This window comes from Convolutriloba macropyga, chromosome 8 (genome assembly GCF_964194025.1).
Source record: "Convolutriloba macropyga chromosome 8, txConMacr16.3, whole genome shotgun sequence".
NCBI lineage: Eukaryota > Metazoa > Xenacoelomorpha > Acoela > Convolutidae > Convolutriloba > Convolutriloba macropyga.
In genome coordinates this window covers 44,474,731-44,493,119 of record NC_134475.1, presented here as the reverse complement: position 1 = coordinate 44,493,119, position 18,389 = coordinate 44,474,731, and the positions used below count along the sequence as shown (strand labels likewise).

The following is an 18,389-nucleotide window of genomic DNA, read 5'->3' as shown; positions in this document are numbered from 1 at the left end:
AAAAGGAAGAAATAATGAGGCGAAATTCAAAAAATCAATCAACATTTTTTAAACCATAAAGTTTCAAAAGTCTTAAAAATCTTCAGCTTTTAAGGAAATAAGTTTTGATAATTTTATAAAAACTTATTACTAAAGATGCAGAAAAATGTAGGTAAAAAAATTAAAGAATTTGCGAAAACACAATTTAATGAAGCCATTAAAATCATTAGCTATTATCTGAAAATTATTTATTTTCATTTCAGTTGTTATTTATACAAATTCAGCAAAAATTATATTGAATAATAAAATAAGTTCACTTGGGCTACATTTTAAAATCATTGGGATATATTATTAAGCGAATGCGCTAAAAGAAGAAAAAAAGAAACACAATGCCGACTGCTCACAAAATTTTTAAGAAAACGCTTATTGTCCAACAAACAAAAAAACATCAGTTAAGACATAATATCAATAGACACATTAATTTTTGAATTGCAAGAAATTGGATGGGGCCTCTCAATGATGAGAATGAATTACGAGCTAACAAAAAGAACAAAAAGTTTCAAAAATCTATGTAACAAACAGTATCAAGAACTTTAATACTATTCGCTATAAAGTGACAGCAGTGAGTAAAAAGATTCTGTTAATCATCGAGTAGAAGCTTGTAAAACCTGTCAGCATTTTAGGGCGATATAAAAAATACAAAACTGGCAAAAACAGCAAACTCAAAAACAGCAAATTGTATAAGCAGCAAATGTGAACAATCATATCCAAGCCACTAAATTTTCGGGGAAAATCCGTAGTATATACGCCATTAATATCAATAGCTTTCAACGGAAGTCAATCAAAAACGGTAAGTCATGCTTCGATGGGAAGGCAAGGATTTTTGTTAACCATAAATTGTCAATAAGACATCACAAAAATTCTCATGACAATGAAAACAACAACAAATACTGGCAAAAACCAAAATTTCAGTAAAAAAATGGGAGAAGCAAGTCTCGAAGCCAATTAAAATTTCAAAAAAATGATTTTTAGAGATTTAACGGCCGTTAGCTGTCCACTCAAAGTAATAGATAATTTCACCTAATGCTCATTAGGAAGCCTATTGTACAAGTATATGCTATAGAACTCCAAAAAATCAGTAAAACTTCAAATTGAAATTCAAAATTTCATTAAAAATTTCGAAAAGTCAGTTCGAAGCCAACAATTGAGCGATTCCTCTAAAGCGAACTTTTTGTTCATTGAGCATCAATTGACTTTAATTGATGTTTTTAATTAACGAAACCTTGATTTTGAAAGTGACTATTCTCTAAGCAATTAAAAAAAACAAAATAAAATATGAGAAGTTCTCTAAAAAATCAGCCCTCAAATTGAATTAGAACTAGTGAACTTCGCTCTGAGACCAGAATTAGTCCTTTATCTTCTTTTGACTATTAGCAAAACAAAATTGCTGATTAAATTGATTTCGAAGCGTGAAACGTTATTTTGAATTAATTTTTTTCAAGCGAAGATCTTAATTTGAACAGAAGTTACGCTAAAAGTGAACAAAATCATGCCAGATATGCCGTGTTCACACAAAACTTTAAACCTCGATAACTCCTCAAGAATACGAAATTCAAAAAATTTTGTAATTTCGAATTCCAAGCTGGACGAGCTTTTTAATGATACCACTCACATTTCTCTACGATGAATATATCGATCGGCCAAAATTGTCAGAACAAAAAAAACTGATTTGAGTATATAGTTCCTCTCCTCACAAGTGGGTTCGGAACAACAATATTTTATTCTATCGGGGTGGCCAAAGCAGGGAAAAAAGTTGTTTTGTTTTCAAACAATTTATGTTTCAGCTGACATTGAGATAAGGGCAAAAAAGTGTAAGAGAACATTTTGAAAATTATGATAAAGAAAGTAGGTGTCACAAAAAATAAAAACGAAAAACACAAGTAAACAATTTTTGTTCACGCGATTTGAATAAATCTTATCAAATTATATTTAACTTTAATTAATTATTCATTGCCTTTCAAATTGCTTCCGAGAGTAAATATATTGATTATGTGAAAGTCAATCGAAGAAATTTTACTACTCCAGCTTTAATTTGAACAAAATAATTTCTAATTTCTCAGTGAATTTGATATGAAACTTTCTATTTTGTCCAGAGAAATTGAGTCGACGGGATCAACTAATTACAAAAAGAGATCGAGGACTAATTAAGAGCTAAAATATGCGACTTTTTTGCGCAAAAATTTTTGATGCCAATTTTGCAAGATCTTGTAAGCCTCTCGCAAGACGATCTTTCCCGCTCTTGCATCTTGCAAAATAATAGTTATTTACTACAATCTTAATTGCAACATTCTCCACGATACGCGTCGGACTTGGACTATGGCCGCACGCGAGGAAAAACGATCGTTACCATAGACAGATATCACCATGAACCATCATTACCGTAATAAAAATGAACATTTTCTCTTTTTATTGACATTTTGCTGTCCATGCATCGACAAAAACAGTAGTACGTATAAATGCAATAACAATGCCCAATGATGACGTATTTTTACCTTCATACTAAATTTGCATGCTAAATGCAAAAATTTTTATATGCTTAGAAAAACAATTTGCGGAATGTTTCTGAGATAATAATTGTTTCATACCATTATACCGTTCTTCGTCAAAATGGACTTTCGATTTTGGGTTCTGGCCTGAAACACTCAAATCATCAAAAAGCATCTTGTCAAACCGTTTGCCCGACTTGAGGGTATATCGTACAGCTTCTTTGTCGCTCAAATTTAATTTCTGCATGAATTTTGTTCCCTGTAGAAGGTTTTCAGGAATGAAGAGGGTGAAATTTTTCAGGAGAGTTTCGGCTGACGAGAAATCGGTAGTTTCTCTATCTAGTGAAGGTGGTTTGTTTGAACTTGTGTTCGAATATGCGTGGTACACATCACTCCTGTAAACAAAAATTGCTGACATTTAGACTCGGAGATTTGATAGAATATATGTTAGGAAAAAACGCAAGAAGTTAAATTTTTAATGCACAATATAACAATCAAAGTGTATTAGTGTTTCTGAACAAAAATTCAGCTTGCGGCTGCTTGCGTCTTTTAATTCATTTTCAGGAAAAAACCAGTGGCCTTTCAGCCAAAAATTTCAATTGATTCGTAAATAATGCACAATTTTAAGATCCAGATGAAAAAAATATCGAGTTTAGATGCTAAATTTATCAAAAAATAACTAACAAATACAGAAGTAAACACAGAAAAATACCGAAAATTAAGTATTCAATTAGTAAGACTATACTGTTTCCTTTTCAAAACCACTAAAGTTCTAAAATTGCAGAAATCTAAAGGCTAACAATATAAGAATAAACTCCATCACCTGGCGAATATACAAGTTGCTGTTTTTGATTAAATTTGGCGTATCATGGAAACGAGAGACAAAATCTCGTCAACATTTCTCATTTTGCGCTTTTTAAATTCAAAATGAAAAATAGTGACTGAAATTGTGGACATCATTGAGAGAAAACGATTTTGAGCATGCAATTATCTTAAAATTTAATTGTCCGATATTTACTAGTAATTACTTGAGAACGAGTTCAAAGACATAATTGTCCTTGTAAATTGTGATAGACTTGTATAATTATACAACCAAATTGGATAAGTTCTTCTGAACAAAAAAAATTCCAATTGCTGAAAAATCTCTGAAAACAAAAATCAGTTAGGCATTTTTTCAGTTCGGTCCAACAGCAACCGTGGACAAAAGTGACGCGTAGAGATGAACTTTTTTTAAGTTGGAAAAGATTGACAAAAATTCTATCAATGATTTCCACGCTCGGTCTAAAATCGGCAAGTGACAGGTTATGACGGATATATTAAAACTTGAAGCAAAATTGAACTAAATTTGCATAGTGTCCCAATGATTTCCACAGATGCTTATGGCCCTAATCATAAAACACGTTGTTGTATATAATAGTTGCAATATCGGAGAAATTTGCACGAGAAGCAAATTCTTAACTCAACTAAATTAGCAACAGTTTATCAACAAAAGGTTATAATTCTAATCTTAAAAGCTGTTGTTGTAAAAAAAAAAAATTAGTCGAGAAACGTGACTTTTGCAATATAATGTCGATAAATTAAATCAAATATACTTATTGTTGAGTAAGTGCTGGCTACCCGTAATTACTTCAGGAAAACAGATGTGAAATTAACAGTACGGAGAAAAATTTTTGTTTGGGAGAAAACTTTGATTCTCACCACGGGATAAGTGAAAACAGTTGGCTGACATCATGTTGTATTTTTTCAATAGATAAGCTTGATAAGAAATGGAGCAGCTGAAAATGAATTGCCGAGAAATAGAATTATAAAATTTTGCGCGAATCTAACTCAGTTAAACCGATTCAGATAATGCATGCAATTGATGCAAAATTTGACTTCCCGAAGACTTGATTCTAAATTTAAATAAACAATTCTGGAAGATCAAAAACTGTCGCACAGTAAATTTTTATTATTGAAGTCGAACTTTAGTATTATTTTCCCTAAACCTGTTGAAATTTAGTCAAATTTGGTTTAAGTTATCTGGAGTTTACCCTCAGCCGAAACCAAGTGGTTATCTTGCAGGATCTTGCGGGATTGTTGCAAAATCTTGTAAGACGATGCATCCTCTTGAACGATTTTCTTGCAAGATCTTGCAAGATAACCGTTTGTCTTGCAAGAATCTTGCAAGATACGTATTCGTCTTGCAAAAATCTTGCAAGATAACAATTTGTCTTGCAAGATCTTGCAGGGTAGCCATTTATAGCAAGACAAACCGTTCTTCGTACTAATCCGACCTATTCTGAGACCGAAAAGTCTTTATTTGTCGCAATATTTGAATACACACATTCTGGGTAACGACAAAAAATGATTGGAAATAGCAACAAAAAATTATTAATTTAAGGCATTAAGAAAATGGTTCTTCCAATAGGAATCTTAAGTACTGAACGTTACTAAAGAGTCAAGGTAATTTAACGTAATTTTATCTTATCAAAGCTATAGGAAATTACCTTAAATTTACTTCAACAGTGGTTTACCTTATAAATACGGTTAGCAATACGTTTTGAAGCACACACATTTAGAAGTTTTTGAATATCTGTTTTATCACTTGTTATGAAATAACGAAATCTCCCAGTGATCTGAGCAACATAATTAATACGAAAATAATGTCTTGAGAGTTTTCACTTTTTTCAACAAAATTTTGCCGCTCTTTTGAGCTTTTTTAACTTTATGACCAATTTTGTTGCAAATCTTGCAAGATAACATTTTCGGGACAGATCTTGCAATATAACTTTTTTGCAAGATTTTGGTAGAATCTTGCACGATAACCATCTGGTCTCGCCTGTGCTATTTAAATTAGATCTTATTTGCCATGGAAGCTATATGAGCGATTAGAGAAGACAATTAGGCAACCCTTTAAGGTTGGCCAGAGCAAAGGCAGTGGCGCACTTAGATTAAAGAAAGTTAGAATATCGAAATGTGAATAGATATATAAAAATAAAGAAAATCTTTTATAATAGAGAAAATTGAATATATCATAGGCCAAAAACCAAATTCTGTTTGTGTCAAATTAAAACCAAAAATATAACGCCGACTCCCAATTATAATTTACCTGTCAGTGCTTCGGTGATGGTTGTTGTGCTGACAAGCAACAGATACTGGGGTGCGTTGTGGTGGAGGAGGAGGAGCTTCAGAGTCAAGTCTCATGTTCTGCACACTAAACTGCAGGTTATCACTAAAAAATGCATCAAGTGTTCATGCGCCGAAATAATTACATTGCAATTTGTTGCAAGTATTTAAAAAAGCTTTTCTTCAGATTCAGATTCGATTTTTCCGAATTTGTATGATAAGAATAGCTTTTATGATAATAAACTACAAATCAACGAAAACCTTTCAAAAATAAAACGAGGAACAACCTATTGTGAGACGAGTTTACCCAGAAAATTTTGTCTTAGAGCAAAGATATCGTACCTCAATATTGAGCGCATTAAAAATCTTGCTATGAATTGAAGAACTCTAGCACTCAAAACATTATAATTTAAATCAGCTCCTTATTTATGGATCTCTACACGGACTATAATTAAACAATTTTCCGCCCAATATATGACAGAGCAGTTCAATGTAGAACTGTACTGTAAATAAATAGTTAAAAAGAAAATCAAACAGCTATCAATCAGTTGAACAAATCAAATATGACTAACGTAAAGCTCAAGATGTAATCAAATGAGGCAGGAAAATAATGCAAAGTTAACTCAAGCTCACTCCACTATTATCAAACAAATTGGACACTCAGCTCACCTTTTTGGAGAAGAGTTCAGGCTAGAGAAAAAATCGTCCAGGTGAATACTCAGGTCTTAATCAACAGTCAGGTCCACAACTATTTCCATGCAATGATGGCAATTAGCTATTTTTGAAATTTTAGGCCTATTTCGGTGTGAGTGATTCCTATACTTAGTTTAATTTTACGTTGTTTTTTTTGGTAAAATCATCGGATAATAACAAACGAATTGCTGATGAATTTTGCAGCCAACTCTAGCAACATGTTCATTAGAACGTAAACATAAATTTTGCGGGTTTTAAGAATTTTTCTGAATTCGGAAAAAATACCAGGGCAATTTTAAAAGTGAGAGAAAATTACACAGAGAGGAGCTCTCTGATTCATCTTATAACTTTAAATGACAATATATGCGAAATAGGAGCATTAACTTAGATTCTTGGGAGTTATAGGGACATTTCCAGAATCCCCAATCCTTAGTAGTCATACAGGGATCAAATATGATGTCATACAAATTATAACTTATTGCACAGTACGATCCTTGTATGACTACTAAGAAACCATACATGATCCTTGTATGATTATCGAGAAATCATATATGAATTTAATTTGATTACCAAGAATCATACATCTATTTTTTCATAAATCCTTTTACCATTTATGTCTTATTAAATTTGATTCACTAAGGCATCACCTATGTGATTCCCCGGCATCACCTTGTGATCCGCCAAAAGACCTTAACGAGTTTTATATCCAAAGTTGGAAACTAATTAAAAGAGTAAGTGGAGATAGATAATTAAAATTTTAATACTCTCTCAAGCCAGTTAATACCTATGAATGCTCATTTATAGGAAACCTTTTAAAAAATACATGTAGCCGCAATTTCTTATTGTTAATATGTTCAAATCGCAAAATTTTTTCTTTTAGCGCACACAAAAAATCAAATGCGGATTGCAAAAGCAATACAATAAACTAAAATGTCTTCTCGCTAAATTATATGAGCGTTTGTGGAGCCAGTCAAAGTTTTCAGTATCATATATGACCTTGTTTAATTTCTTAGAATTTTTTCAACATCGATAGAAAATGATAATTATACAGTTTTTAGACTTTGATATTTTTTTGTATTCTCCTTATATGATTTCTAGGTAATCATGTATAATCCTCGTATGTCTACTAAAAGTTCATACAACTCATAAATGACTTAGTATGATCACTGAGAATCATATTTGACCTCTTATGACTACTAAAATTTTTTTATGATGAGCAACGCGGGATTTGAAAACAAACAAAACAGACAGATCGCGAGATTGAGCCGCTTGAAAATTAAACAATGTAGTCGTTTACTGAAAATTCATATGTTGAGAATAAATGTTGAGAGCAAAACTTTTTCACAACATTGGGAAAATATGAAGCTAAAGGGAAAATTGTGAGGCAAGTTTATGAAATAAATAGAGATTTTTTGAAGAAGCAAACTACATCTTACGAAGTGCTGATTTTTAAATTCATAAAACCTGTTATCATCTGATTAAGAAAACTTTTTATCATAAAGATAATATAATTAATAGTCGTTATAGGGCAGATATGAAAACGATGAAAATGAAGCGGCGTAACTCAAAATCCCTAAAACATAAAGTATAAAGCGAACATGATGAAAATCCATGTTTACCAAGATGCAGGTTTTGAGCACAATATACTCGGACGTTGGTGCTTTAAAGTGGTCAAAAGGTAGTTAAAAAAGTATACTGAGACGAAAGCCTTCGGATGAGCGTAAGTGATCCAGTGTATAAAACAAAACTCCAATGTTTCAAAGATCCAGTGTATTAGCGACCTACAAGGTGGTGCCCTGAGTAACGACTACTAGCCTTGTTTGAAAGACGGTCAAACTGATTTTAATATATCATTAAAGTAACAAAGATCAGTAGATTATGTATTATGTCTTCCATTTAGTAGCAATTTGGTTAGATGCCAAATAAAAACTTTTGAAAGCTCAATGACATCAATCTGAAGGCTGTATTAGTAAGTACCGAAAGTATGAGTAGTTGTGAGAGCAAAGTTGCCCAGGCAACACGTGCTCTGCATGTCCCAAAATATGGTTTTGAGGAGCATATCTCTCACGGTATTCAATTCATCAAAGAGCGATGCCCCATATAGGTAATGCACATATGCTCTGTTCTTCATCGCTGTGTATACCTTCCTCTAAATGTCTGAATAACTTAGGCTCCCTCTAAAAACCATAGGCTCCGGCCAAAGGGGAGTTTCAATTTGGAATTGTTAGGTTTCCTTGGAATTTAAACGTTGGTTTTGATGTTGCGGTGACAGAACAATTCACCAAAACGTGTTACACAGTTTTGAGTGTTGACAATTATTCTTAATATCAGGTAAATCTTTGTGAGCAGTCATTTGCTTTTGCACCACCAGACCTCTGCTTTTCATTGAGGTTTGAGGTTTTGTTTCTTCATCTGTGAATTAGAGTTAAGCCTTTTAGCCAATTTCAATTCGCTAATTGCATTTCTTACCTTGTTTTACATTGCGATGAGTGAAATTTTGTGACAGTTACTGTGACTGTAGTGTATATTTTTTATGTTCAATTGCGCTGATTATACTTTTTTCACCGCGTTGTTTAAAAAAATGGAAGCATTTGGCCTATTTTATCGGTAAAATCGGTGCCGTATCAAGCAGCAGTCAAATGAAATCGGTTATGTGACTGCCATAACAGTGTGATGAGGGTTTTTGTAAACCATCGGTTTGATGGTTTAATAGCTCAGTCAAGGTAGGCCTGAATCGGAATCCATCGGAAAATTATACATTTTATCATTAGAACTTCAAGTGTACGAGCCCTAAGAGATATAATATAGCTGTTGTTGTTACCCGGTGTTCTTAGAGCCTTGTCAAAAAGAGGTCAAGTCTGGCACCGAAACCTGATCAATCAAACGATAACCTAAATCATTCAATGAATCAGTCTCAAATTGGCGTTGAAACAAACTTAACAGTATCAGTAAAAATAAAAAAAAAGTGTGCATGTTTTTGTAAGCTTGTCTCGAGGGCAGAAACGGAACGGGGTTTTTGTTGACTAACTTGAGTTGTTTTTGTAAGTTTTTCAAGTAGTCATTGGGCTTGGCTCCAGGTTGAGTCATTCCCCTATCGCTCGACTTGGCAAAAGACTGGAGGAACTCCACCAGATTCTTCTAAAACAAGTAGCGGCAAAATATATAAAATTTTATAAAATGTACCACAATTAGACAACAGTAAGAATTGTTTTAATCAAAAATATCTTTGAAAACAAAAATGCAGCGACAATAAATTATAAAAACTTTTATAACGTTAGTATTTTTACCCGTTTTTATCAAGTCCACGATTTTATGAACACTGGAGGTCATCCCAAAACAGTCATCAACGTATTTTACCTATCATTTTTTGGGCATTCATGTTCGTTTTGACCTTATTTCCATTGAAATGTCATACGTTACTTGACTGTCAGCGTCTGGCCACAAAATGCCAGAAAATCAACCATAACAACCGTGATTTTTCAGAACCTTCCTTGTAAATGTTCAGTTTCTATTAGCTCATAGAGGTCTAAAATCGTATACGCACAGCATCTGGTCCGTAATCGACTATTGTAGCAGTGAGTGCTTTGAGTGCTTCTTCTTTCCTGTTTTCCATCTCTCTCTTCTCTTCCCTGTTCCTCCTCCTCCACTGACCAGTCCGAAAGTAGTCTGAGTCCCTCCCCAACAACCAGTTGTCCTCTGGCTGAGGCATCAGAACCAGAGATCCTTTGGCTGTGAAAAGAAGAAACAGATGATAAAATTGTTCCGGTATCCTTATCCAATATTAACCTTTAATGCCATCTGAGACCATAATCTTCACCAACAACAGGAAAACCATGAAAAAGCGGGCTGCTCTACTGAAACTCTTTTAATATAAATTGTTGGAAATCTTTCAGGATGTCATATATTGACATTTTTAAAAACCATAGAATTTAAAAACCACAAGAAGTTTTGCTCAGACTTAAAAAGCACCATTTATGATATCCTAAATTCCCATTTACCCATTTATGTTATCCTAAATATTATGTGTTAATTTGCAAGATAAGTATCAAAATTGCAAGATAAGTTTCGTTTCAATTTCTTCTAAGAAAACATTTTAAAGAATTAGATAACCCTCATACAAAACTAATATACAGCGCATATAAAAATACAAGGCGGCTCGTTAATGTGCGTTCGCACATGATGTTCCGACCCGAGCTCATCTACATTTTTGACTAAATTATCAACCAAATGAAGAGATAACAAAAATAGATGTTTGAGTTTAAAACAATCGTTACACAACTTATCTACTAATTGAATTACCTAATGCCATGCCTCATTACAGCACCAACGTGATCTGACATTAAAGAGACTAAGAGTCACCAACAAAACTTTTAGCACCAACAAAAACTTCACAGCAAAAACTGAATACCGAAATTTAAAAGCTCCTAGTAACAACGTCAAAATGCAGTCAGATAAAACATTAACTACACAAATTTACTTTTTTCTAATTATACAGCAGATGGAAATTTTTCTTAATGAGACTAGGTAACAAGTCGACAAAAAGAACGAATATTGAGGTGAAACTTAAAAATTAATCAACATTTTTTACAAGAAGTTTCAAAAATCTTAAAAATCATTAGCTTTTAAATAAATAATCCTTGATAAATTACAAAAAAGTCATTACAAAACCAAAAGGACCTGTCTTTGGTCAGACTATGCCATAGAAACAAACTAAAGAGAAACTCAAAATGTTTATCATAAACAATTCAAAATGTTTATCATAAACTTTAAGACTATTCGCTATAAACTGACTGCTTCGGGTAACATCATTTCCTCGATTACAAGCCTATGAGACCTGTGAGCAATTTACGGCTAAAGAACGAAAACAGCAAATTCAAGAAAAAATTGAGCGAGAAAAGTGTCGAAGGCATTATAAAAAGAAATTTTTACTAAAAACTCTTCTATTTTAAAATAATTTTTCAAGAGCAATGGGATTTCCCTCTGTTATCAATATAATTTCAAAAAATCAACAAATATGATTAAATACATTAGAAGAACGAAATTTTCGAGAAAACACGTTTTATCAACGCCATTAAATTCATTAGCATTCAACGGAAGCCAGTAAATACCATAAATTATCCCTCGATGGGACAAAAAGTTTGTTTGACAGTCGTTTTTATTAATAAGACCTTACCACAAGTTATTGACTATGAAAACAACAACAGGGACAGGCAAAACCCAAAAATTCAGCAGAAAATTACAAGAAGAAAATGTCGAAGCAATTCAAATCATGAGCTCTTCTCTGAAAACTTTATCTATGATCCTTTGAAGTTCTTCCCTAAACCAATGGGGACTATCAGCAGTAGGATGATGTGATAAGATCTCAAAAAGATCCAAATTTTAGCTAATTTTCGAAAAATTGTTTTTTTTAACAGCCATTAAACTCAAAATCTTTCAACAGAGCTCAATAACTTCGCTCAGATATAACCCGATCGCACAAAAATGATGTTTGTCAAGCATAGATATTTAACAAGACATCACATTAAGTCTTATGTTTGAAAACAATAACAAAAACAGGCAAAAATCAAAATACACCAAAAAGTGCGAGAAGAAAGTGTCGAAGACAATTAAATCAGTAGCTTTTCTCTGAAAACTTTCTCTGTGATCCATTGAACGTCCTCTCTAAGCCAATGGAATCTTAATGATATTTGGATAATGTGAAGAGTTCAAAAGTAACCAATAATACAAAAATATCCAAACAAATTTTAAAAAAGTTTGAAATCTTGTGTCATTGAAGTCATATAACCATTAGTTAGAAGATAAAACAGCTAACAAGATTAATTTTAGTTGCAGTAGAAAGCAAGTGGGTCCTGTCAATACTGACAATGACAAACAGTTAACGAAAAAATTTAAGAATTGTTAGTCTTCAAAAATTTTTTCGAAAAATTGTTTTTTTAACAGCCATTAAACTCAAAATCTTTCAACAGAGCTCAATAACTTCGCTCAGATATAACCCGATCGGACAAAAATGATGTTTGTCAAGCATAGATATTTAACAAGACATCACATTAGGTCTTATGTTTGAAAACAATAACAAAAACAGGCAAAAATCAAAATACAGCAGAAAAGTATGAGAAGAAAGTGTCGAAGACAATTAAATCAGTAGTTTTTCTCCGAAAACTTTCTCTGGGATCCATTGAACGTCCTCTCTAAGCCAATGGAATCTTAAAGATATTTGGATAATGTGAAGAGTTCAAAAGTAACCAATAATACAAAAATATCCAAAAAATTTTAAAAATGTTTGAAATCTTGTGTCATTGAAGTCATATAACCAATAGTTAGAAGATAAAACAGCTAACAAAATTATTTTAGTGGCAGCAGAAAGCAAGTGGGTCCTGTCAATACTGACAATGACTAACAGTTAACGAAAAAAGTTTAAGAATTGTTAGTGTTCAAAAATTTTTTCGAAAAATTGTTTTTTTTAACAGCCATTAAAATTAAAATCTTTCAACAGAGCTCAATAACGTCGCTCAGATATAACCCGATCGGACAAAAATGATGTTTGTCAAGCATAGATATTTAACAAGACATCACATTAGGTCTTATGTTTGAAAACAATAAAAAAAACAGGCAAAAATCAAAATACAGCAGAAAAGTATGAGAAGAAAGTGTCGAAGACAATTAAACCAGTAATTTTCTCTGAAAAATTTCTCTGTGATCCACGGAACGTCCTCTCTAAGCCAATGGAATCTTAATGATATTTGGATAATGTGAAGAGTTCAAAAGTAACCAATAATACAAAAATATCCAAAAAAATTTTAAAAAAGTTTGAAATCTTGTGTCATTGAAGTCATATAACCAATAGTTAGAAGATAAAACAGCTAACAAAATTAATTTTAGTGGCAGCAGAAAGCAAGTGGGTCCTGTCAATACTGACAATGACAAACAGTTAACGAAAAAAGTTTAAGAATTGTTAGTGTTCAAAAAATTTTTCGAAAAATTGTTTTTTTTTTAACAGCCATTAAACTTAAAATCTTTCAACAGAGCTCAATAACTTCGCTCAGATATAACCCGATCAGAAGAAAATGATGTTTGTCAAGCATAGATATTTAACAAGACATCACATTAAGTCTTATGTTTGAAAACAATAACAAAAACAGGCAAAAAATCAAAATACAGCAGAAAAGTGCGAGAAGAAAGCGCCGAAGACAATTATACCAGTAGCTTTTCTCTGAAAAATTTCTCTGTGATCCATTGAACGTCCTCTCTAAGCCAATGGAATCTTAATGATGTTTGGATAATGTGAAGAGTTTAAAAGTAACCAATAATACAAAAATATCCAAAAAAAATTTTAAAAAATTTGAAATCTTGTGTCATTGAAGTCATATAACCAATAGTTAGAAGATAAAACAGCTAACAAGATTATTTTAGTTGCAGTAGAAAGCAAGTGGGTCCTGTCAATACTGACAATGACTAACAGTTAACGAAAAAAGTTTAGGAATTGTTAGTGTTCAAAAATTTTTTCGAAAAATTGTTTTTTTTTAACAGCCTTTAAACTCAAAATCTTTCAACAGAGCTCAATAACTTCGCTCAGATATAACCCGATCAGAAGAAAATGATGTTTGTCAAGCATAGATATTTAACAAGACATCACATTAAGTCTTATGTTTGAAAACAATAACAAAAACAGGCAAAAAATCAAAATACAGCAGAAAAGTGCGAGAAGAAAGCGCCGAAGACAATTATACCAGTAGCTTTTCTCTGAAAAATTTCTCTGTGATCCATTGAACGTCCTCTCTAAGCCAATGGAATCTTAAAGATATTTGGATAATGTGAAGAGTTCAAAAGTAACCAATAATACAAAAATATCCAAAAAATTTTAAAAATGTTTGAAATCTTGTGTCATTGAAGTCATATAACCAATAGTTAGAAGATAAAACAGCTAACAAAATTATTTTAGTGGCAGCAGAAAGCAAGTGGGTCCTGTCAATACTGACAATGACTAACAGTTAACGAAAAAAGTTTAAGAATTGTTAGTGTTCAAAAATTTTTTCGAAAAATTGTTTTTTTTTAACAGCCATTAAAATTAAAATCTTTCAACAGAGCTCAATAACGTCGCTCAGATATAACCCGATCGGACAAAAATGATGTTTGTCAAGCATAGATATTTAACAAGACATCACATTAGGTCTTATGTTTGAAAACAATAACAAAAACAGGCAAAAATCAAAATACAGCAGAAAAGTATGAGAAGAAAGTGTCGAAGACAATTAAACCAGTAATTTTCTCTGAAAAATTTCTCTGTGATCCACGGAACGTCCTCTCTAAGCCAATGGAATCTTAATGATATTTGAATAATGTGAAGAGTTCAAAAGTAACCAATAATACAAAAATATCCAAAAAAATTTTAAAAAAGTTTGAAATCTTGTGTCATTGAAGTCATATAACCAATAGTTAGAAGATAAAACAGCTAACAAAATTAATTTTAGTGGCAGCAGAAAGCAAGTGGGTCCTGTCAATACTGACAATGACAAACAGTTAACGAAAAAAGTTTAAGAATTGTTAGTGTTCAAAAAATTTTTCGAAAAATTGTTTTTTTTTTTAACAGCCATTAAACTTAAAATCTTTCAACAGAGCTCAATAACTTCGCTCAGATATAACCCGATCAGAAGAAAATGATGTTTGTCAAGCATAGATATTTAACAAGACATCACATTAAGTCTTATGTTTGAAAACAATAACAAAAACAGGCAAAAAATCAAAATACAGCAGAAAAGTGCGAGAAGAAAGCGCCGAAGACAATTATACCAGTAGCTTTTCTCTGAAAAATTTCTCTGTGATCCATTGAACGTCCTCTCTAAGCCAATGGAATCTTAATGATGTTTGGATAATGTGAAGAGTTTAAAAGTAACCAATAATACAAAAATATCCAAAAAAAATTTTAAAAAATTTGAAATCTTGTGTCATTGAAGTCATATAACCAATAGTTAGAAGATAAAACAGCTAACAAGATTATTTTAGTTGCAGTAGAAAGCAAGTGGGTCCTGTCAATACTGACAATGACTAACAGTTAACGAAAAAAGTTTAGGAATTGTTAGTGTTCAAAAATTTTTTCGAAAAATTGTTTTTTTTTAACAGCCTTTAAACTCAAAATCTTTCAACAGAGCTCCATAACTTCGCTCAGATATAACCCGATCGGAAGAAAATGATGTTTGTCAGGCATAGATATTTAACAAGACATCACATTAGGTCTTATGTTTGAAAACAATAACAAAAACAGGCAAAAAATCAAAATACAGCAGAAAAGTGCGAGAAGAAAGTGCCGAAGACAATTATACCAGTAGCTTTTCTCTGAAAAATTTCTCTGTGATCCATTGAACGTCCTCTCTAAGCCAATGGAATCTTAATGATATTTGGATAATGTGAAGAGTTCAAAAGTAACCAATAATACAAAAATATCCAAAAAAATTTTAAAAAAGTTTGAAATCTTGTGTCATTGAAGTCATATAACCAATAGTTAGAAGATAAAACAGCTAACAAAATTAATTTTAGTGGCAGCAGAAAGCAAGTGGGTCCTGTCAATACTGACAATGACAAACAGTTAACGAAAAAAGTTTAAGAATTTTTAGTGTTCAAAAAATTTTTCGAAAAATTGTTTTTTTTTTAACAGCCATTAAACTTAAAATCTTTCAACAGAGCTCAATAACTTCGCTCAGATATAACCCGATCAGAAGAAAATGATGTTTGTCAAGCATAGATATTTAACAAGACATCACATTAAGTCTTATGTTTGAAAACAATAACAAAAACAGGCAAAAAATCAAAATACAGCAGAGAAGTGCGAGAAGAAAGTGCCGAAGACAATTATACCAGTAGCTTTTCTCTGAAAAATTTCTCTGTGATCCATTGAACGTCCTCTCTAAGCCAATGGAATCTTAATGATGTTTGGATAATGTGAAGAGTTTAAAAGTAACCAATAATACAAAAATATCCAAAAAAAATTTTAAAAAATTTGAAATCTTGTGTCATTGAAGTCATATAACCAATAGTTAGAAGATAAAACAGCTAACAAGATTTTTTTAGTTGCAGTAGAAAGCAAGTGGGTCCTGTCAATACTGACAATGACTAACAGTTAACGAAAAAAGTTTAGGAATTGTTAGTGTTCAAAAATTTTTTCGAAAAATTGTTTTTTTTTAACAGCCTTTAAACTCAAAATCTTTCAACAGAGCTCCATAACTTCGCTCAGATATAACCCGATCGGAAGAAAATGATGTTTGTCAGGCATAGATATTTAACAAGACATCACATTAAGTCTTATGTTTGAAAACAATAACAAAAACAGGCAAAAATCAAAATACACCAGAAAAGTGAGAGAAGAAAGTGTCGAAGACAATTAAATCAGTAGCTTTTCTCTAAAAACTTTCTCTGTGATCCATCGAACGTCCTCTCTAAGCCAATGGAATCTTAATGATATTTGGATAATGTGAAGAGTTCAAAAGTAACCAATAATACAAAAATATCCAAAAAAATTTTTAAAAAGTTTGAAATCTTTTGTCTTTGAAGTCATATAACCAATAGTTAGCAGCTAAAACAGCTAACAAGATTAGTTTTAGTTGCAGTAAAAAGCAAGTGGGTCCTGTCAATACTGACAATGACTAACAGTTAACGAAAAAAGTTTAAGAATTGTTAGTGTTCAAAAATTTTTTCGAAAAATTGTTTTTTTAACAGCCATTAAACTCAAAATCTTTCAACAGAGCTCAATAACTTCGCTCAGATATAACCCGATCGGAAGAAAATGATGTTTGTCAAGCATAGATATTTAACAAGACGTCACATTAAGTCTTATGTTTGAAAACAATAACAAAAACAGGAAAAAATCAAAATACAGCAGAAAAGTATGAGAAGAAAGTGTCGAAGACAATTAAACCAGTAGCTTTTCTCTGAAAAATTTCTCTGTGATCCACGGAACGTCCTCTCTAAGCCCATGGAATCTTAATGATATTTGGATAATGTGAAGAGTTCAAAAGTAACCAATAATACAAAAATATCCAAACAAATTTTAAAAAAGTTTGAAATCTTGTGTCATTGAAGCCATATAACCAATAGTTAGAAGATAAAACAGCTAACAAAATTAATTTAAATGGCAGCAGAAAGCAAGTGGGTCCTGTCAATACTGACAATGACTAACAGTTAACGAAAAAAGTTTAAGAATTTTTAGTGTTCAAAAATTTTTTCGAAAAATTGTTTTTTTTAACAGTCATTAAACTCAAAATCTTTCAACAGAGCTCAATAACTTCGCTCAGATATAACCCGATCGCACAAAAATGATGTTTGTCAAATATAGATATTTAACAAGACATCACATTAAGTCTTATGTTTGAAAACAATAACAAAAACAGGCAAAAATCAAAATACAGCAGAAAAGTGCGAGAAGAAAGTGCCGAAGACAATTAAACCAGTAGCTTTTCTCTGAAAACTTTCTCTGTGATCCATTGAACGTCCTCTCTAAGCCAATGGAATCTTAATGATATTTGGATAATGTGAAGAGTTCAAAAGTAACCAATAATACAAAAATATCCAAACAAATTTTAAAAAAGTTTGAAATCTTGTGTCATTGAAGTCATATAACCATTAGTTAGAAGATAAAACAGCTAACAAGATTAATTTTAGTTGCAGTAGAAAGCAAGTGGGTCCTGTCAATACTGACAATGACAAACAGTTAACGAAAAAAGTTTAAGAATTGTTAGTCTTCAAAAATTTTTTCGAAAAATTGTTTTTTTAACAGCCATTAAACTCAAAATCTTTCAACAGAGCTCAATAACTTCGCTCAGATATAACCCGATCGGACAAAAATGATGTTTGTCAAGCATAGATATTTAACAAGACATCACATTAGGTCTTATGTTTGAAAACAATAACAAAAACAGGCAAAAATCAAAATACAGCAGAAAAGTATGAGAAGAAAGTGTCGAAGACAATTAAACCAGTAACTTTTCTCTGAAAACTTTCTCTGTGATCCACGGAACGTCCTCTCTAAGCCAATGGAATCTTAATGATATTTGGATAATGTGAAGAGTTCAAAAGTAA

The 18,389-nt window shown here is 31.9% G+C and overlaps 1 protein-coding gene across 1 annotated transcript in view; it reads right to left on the bottom strand.

Moving 5' to 3' along the window:
- The window catches only part of LOC142345069 (uncharacterized), a 42,190-nt gene that overhangs the window by 6,550 nt on the left and 17,251 nt on the right, over positions 1-18,389 (bottom strand). Inside the window, exons 2-6 of the mRNA XM_075397152.1 lie at positions 9,868-10,052; positions 9,352-9,461; positions 6,300-6,320; positions 5,614-5,736; positions 2,625-2,920 (exon numbers count right to left, since the gene is read on the bottom strand). Of these exons, the coding sequence (XP_075253267.1) occupies positions 2,625-2,920; positions 5,614-5,736; positions 6,300-6,320; positions 9,352-9,461; positions 9,868-10,052 (735 nt within the window). The remainder of the gene's footprint in view (positions 1-2,624; positions 2,921-5,613; positions 5,737-6,299; positions 6,321-9,351; positions 9,462-9,867; positions 10,053-18,389) is intronic.